At 33.5% G+C, this 5,241-nt stretch overlaps 1 protein-coding gene across 3 annotated transcripts in view; it reads right to left on the bottom strand.

Moving 5' to 3' along the window:
* Window positions 2,821-5,241, bottom strand: part of LOC104707200 (cytochrome P450 71A20-like) — a 3,648-nt gene continuing 1,227 nt past the window's right edge. The window contains exons 1-4 of one of the 3 annotated variants that reach the window (XM_019229202.1): window positions 5,048-5,235; window positions 3,641-4,132; window positions 3,276-3,554; window positions 2,821-3,181 (exon numbers count right to left, since the gene is read on the bottom strand). In XM_019229202.1, coding sequence (XP_019084747.1) covers window positions 2,852-3,181; window positions 3,276-3,554; window positions 3,641-4,132; window positions 5,048-5,233 — 1,287 coding nt within the window. In that variant the 5' untranslated portion in view covers window positions 5,234-5,235 and the 3' untranslated portion in view covers window positions 2,821-2,851. Of the gene's footprint in view, window positions 3,182-3,275; window positions 3,555-3,640; window positions 4,133-5,047; window positions 5,236-5,241 lie in introns of those variants that run through there. The other 2 variants (XM_019229203.1, XM_010423499.2) reach the window with 2 other exon arrangements.

The following is a 5,241-nucleotide window of genomic DNA, read 5'->3' as shown; positions in this document are numbered from 1 at the left end:
TGTTCATCTCTCTCATTATCTATCCATCCATGTCTATATCATCATTTTCTGGATTTGTGTTCTTCATGATGATTTTTAGATCTGATTAGTGAATTAGGATCTTAGGGATGGATTAGGCTGGATAAGAGTATGGTTGTTTAGATTGATCAAGCTTGATTGTTTATATATCTCTTCTAGATTAGATATGCTCTATGTTGTTCTTATACTGAGAGGGTAAGGATAGATCTTAAGCTTCTTAGCATCACACCAATGTCTAAGTTGTTAGATAAGGTTAATGCTAGAGATTATCATGAAGCATGCTAAGAGATTAGATGTTTGAAGTGATTTTTGACATTGATGATCTGGTTGTTTAATGCCTGCTTTTATATGTAATAGCTAGTGAGAACTAGGTCTAAGAGTATCTAAGCTTGATTGTTATTGTCATGAGAATGGATTAACAAGTATTAGAAGGTCATTGTCTAGAGATAGCTCATTGTTGATTGAGGTTTGTTGATCAGTTTGGATAACCATAGCTTGAGCCCAGCCCATGAATCCATCCTTAGGACATTTCCTTGTTTATTGATTTCCTTGTTTGAGTATTGTTATTCGCTTGCTGTTTGATTTACTTTCGTTTTGCTCTATTCTGATTGTTATTTTGTCTCTATTCTTCGTACTAAGTCACTCGACCTCCCACTCGATCGAGCATCCGATCGAGTGCTTGCTCGAGCATCATCAAGTGTTCTTGTTTATGTTCTGCATTTACTTGTTTCACTACCTTTTTCATTTCATTATTGTCATTAGGTTGTTAGTAACAAAACCAACTTGATATTTGGCTTAACTTGAATGCATTGATCACATCTTGACTGCTTACATATCACGCTCTTTATGGATTGACATCCTTTATGCTACAACGTCATAAGGGTATTGAAACACCTTGCATCTCATTTGATCATCTTAGCCTAAGTCTGTTTGCATGTCATCATACATTCATTCATAGGTTAAGATAGAAAAATCCTTGTTTCACAACTCTCCCAAGGACACCACAAAAGCCACACAACGCCATATAAACCACACAAAAAAAAACACAACAAGCAAGGAATTAATCCACCAAATCACAGAAAAACACAAAAACTCAGAGATCTAATGCTCAGATAAGCCATAGTCATGCATTCACCTCTAAAGCACGAAGATCTGACTCGACCACGACGAAACAAGACACTACAATGAGCTTCACAACCGACCACCACTCTAGATCACCACTCCCAAAGCTAGAATTCTCCAGATACAACACATAAAGGTTCAAAAACTTGCAAGAACTCACAAAACTCTCTCTAAACTTTCTCTCTTCTTTCTAACTTTTTGGGAAACAACAAAAGTGACTATCCTCTCAGTGGCGTCGAGTTTTTTGGTCTTAAAAAACTAAAGCCCTTGGTTTTCCAACAATCGAACCAAACCAAACCGGTGATTGAAACCCAAACTGACCAATTAGAAATAGATGATACCAATCGACACCAATCCCGAATCTTTCTTTTGGTTTGCGGGTGTTATAAATATACACCAAATTTACAATAACTGATTATTCCTAAAATATCTTTACAATCAATTTTTGATCTACTATTAAATTAGAAGATTTTAATGTTTTAGTGAAAAAAAACTGTTCTTTTTTGGTAAGATTTTTCTGAAAGAAAACAAAATTGTACGTCACCATTAAATATTAGATATCATATAGTTTTAAATATTCAAATAATTATGATTCTCCCAAATTCAACCCACATAAATTCAATAAAAAATCCTATTAAATTATTATAAAAACCACCAAAACATATATAACACTGTAACATCAATACTAAAAATCAGAGAAACTCACTCTATTTGTAAAACAAAAAATAAAAAAAAATTATATATAAAATAATTGTTCCGTGGTGTACCACGAATTAAATCCTAGTTATCTTAATAAAAAGTTCTCAGAGATTCCAAAAAATATTATTTTATTATTGTATTAGATTTTGTAATTTTTACACCAGTCCGACATAGAACCAGAAATTTGTATTATTTTTTAGTTTTTATTAATTTATAGAAGTTATACTGTATTTATGTTTTTGTGAAATTATTAGATATTTAATAAAGTATTGGTTTATATCCTTCTAGCAGAGATAATTTTGCATTTTTAAAAAATTTTGACGCCCAAAAGCACGTCTTTTAGGAGTGATTTTACTAGTTCATTGCCACATTATCGTCACATTGGTCCCGATCAGCATAATCAACAATTGATTTTGATTAAAGCACTATAATTAAAGTTCAGGTAGATTATTTGAATTTTTGATTGTTCAATTTGGATACGTACTGTTGATTTGTTCGTATTTAAAAACGCACGATCGGTATTGTTGAGTGTGAAATAGGCCATTTCCTGTCAATCAACACCAAGTTTGTCGAGTACGGGTGTCGATCAACACTACTGTTCAGCAGGCGAGGTTAGTGTAGTTTGTTGCCTAAGTATTTTTGATAATATATATTTATGCATTGTTTTATGTTGCCTAAGTGTGACAGTGGGATTATGGTAACGGGGAAGATGATGATCTAGGCACTCTTTGGTGTTGTGATTGTTCTGTTAGGGGTTGTCTTAGGATTAGGATGTTAGTTTTCCTGAAATAATTGTTGTTAGAACGGATATTAAGTTGATGATGGTAGCCAGAATCTTGATTTATGATGTTTTGTTATTCCTGCTTCATTTGGTCTATGTTATTTTCGTTGGTTTATTCGATGGTTTGCTTGATAATTGGTTCGGTTAATTCAGTAGGTTTGTTAATAAGTACGGGACCATTGATGAATGAATAAAAAACAAAAAAAAAAACAAGTCGCCTCAGAAATAGTCTTACATAGAGAATAAAGTAGAAGATGGACATACAATAAGAGGAAACTTGCGGCAAACTTCAATACCAGTTGCTTCAAAAACATCAGGCTTACCACCTCCCTTGACTCTCCACTCGAACCGGTTGACTAGGTTGGCAAGTGTCACCTCGACCAAACCCAAGGCAAAGTCGATTCCAGGACAACCCCTTCTCCCAGATCCAAATGGAATGAAACTGAAATTTTGACCTTGAAAATCCAAAGGTGAATCTAAATGCCTCTCCGGTCTAAATTCTTCTGCATCTGCTCCCCATGTTTTAGTGTCTCTTTGGATTGTCCACAAATTGATTAGCACCTATGTTCCCATAAATAATTTTTTCTTCTTAACAACCATATTTTTAATTTAGACATGAACTTCCATATGGATTTTATTAGATGTAAAGACTTACTTGTGTTCCTGTAGCTATGTCATATCCATGTAATTTGACATCTTCACTCAATAGCCGGGGAAGTAATGGAGCCGGCGGATGTAACCTAAGGACCTCCTTAATAACAACATGTAGATAGTTCATTTTCTCAACTTCCTTCTCCAATACATATAAACTACGCCTTGGAACTAAACGAATTTCATCTTGGAGTTTCTTCATACACTCTGGATGTCTCATAAGCTCTGTCATCGTCCATTCAAGTAGTGTGAAAGTTGTTGCCGAACCCCCAAGAAACATATCCTACAAAAAGAAATAAATTTACAAATTAGTTAAGTTGATTCTGCAAGCTTCCCTTTTCTTAAAAGAAAAACATGAGTTTGCCTTACAAAGAGCATAATTTTTAACCCGCTTCGATCGAGCTCAAATTGCGCGGTCTTATCTCTTTGCACCATTAGCAATATACTAAAAAAACTTGACTTGAATTTATCAGCATCTTCATGTTCTTGCACCACTCTTTCTAAAAACCCATCAATCTGGTTATTTACTTCTTTTACTTTGTTATCAAGACCTCGTACCCTATCGATCCATGCTAAACTAGGAATGTATTCGCCGAGAGGAAAAGCACCAAAGAGCTCCATGAATTTCCTTAATATGCTCCTTGAAATCTCACTACCTTCCTCAAAACTATATTTTCTTCCGAAGACAATTCTAGTTATAACATCGTTTGTAAGATCCGAGATGAGCTCGCTTAGATTTACCGTTGAAGAGGAAGAACTCGCTTTCTCTAGCTTTTCCATCATCACATTGACTTCGTCTTCTCTTATATTTTCAAAGGACCTGACTGTTTTGCTGTTGAGGAGGTTCTGAACGCAGATACTCTTCATGTGTTACATGCATCCCAATGGAGACATTAATTGGAGATATTTTACTTGTGTAAAATTCTAATGGCCTTATATAATTTGATTCACTTAAATAATAATGCTCACAAATCACAACAACATGTTTAACCCGATCACAAATTATACGGTAAAAACTTAAGGATTCGGTGTTGGTCGTCAAAAATATAAAATTAACAAACTTCAAATAATTTAAATGAATACAAATTTTCAAAGCGTTAAGATCGTTACAAAAGATATATATATATATATATATATATGTGGTCAATATATTTAAAGAAAAATATGTATGAGAAATTACTTTTGATTTCTTTTGATTAATACTGATCCTAAATTTTAAAAACTTTCAATAAAAATGAATATGTCACTAACAACTTTTAAGAGCAAGAGCATTGGTAGAGAGCAATAAAATGTTGACATGGGTGAAATGAGTCTTTAGAAAGATTCTGATAGGTCATTATTTGAGAATGTATTTTCCTATCTCCCCTTCTTTCCATTATTTTTATTTTAATATTGGTGAGAGACTTTCACTATCTATACTTTAATAATTACAAACAAACTTTCATGAAAATGGATTTTTTGTAAATACATATTTGTTCGAAGCTCGAGAAAATTGTGTGTATTTCTAGAATTCGGTTATTAGTTGATGAATGCGCATATATTTTTACCATGAAGCTATTAAAAAAACACAAAGAAAAATGGGTATTAATTAAGAAAGGAACACATTTATAACTTAGTGTATGAATGGCGTTTGTGACACAAAAGTTTTATTGACATAAAAATAATTTATTTTAAAATTGAGAATGGAAAAAATCCTTGATCTGCTTCATATATTCTCTCCCTCAAGACAACACAAACCTCTAAATTAAAATAAAAAACATTAAGGAAATCATATACCTTCATCTGCCTCCAATATTCTCCATAGGGGGAAAATACCAAATCTCTCCCACCATTAAGAAGTATATCAACCATTTTTGTTTTCGGGCGGTTGGCAAACTTTACATCGTGTGTTTTCATGACATTACTAGCTACCTCAGCAGAAGAGACTAGGATAATAGGGACGTGACCGAAGTGGAGAAGCATGAGTGGCC

Source organism: Camelina sativa, chromosome 8 (genome assembly GCF_000633955.1).
Source record: "Camelina sativa cultivar DH55 chromosome 8, Cs, whole genome shotgun sequence".
In the NCBI taxonomy this organism is placed as follows: domain Eukaryota; kingdom Viridiplantae; phylum Streptophyta; class Magnoliopsida; order Brassicales; family Brassicaceae; genus Camelina; species Camelina sativa.
The sequence above is the reverse complement of the archived record's forward strand: the minus strand, read 5'-3'. Positions and strand labels throughout refer to the sequence as shown.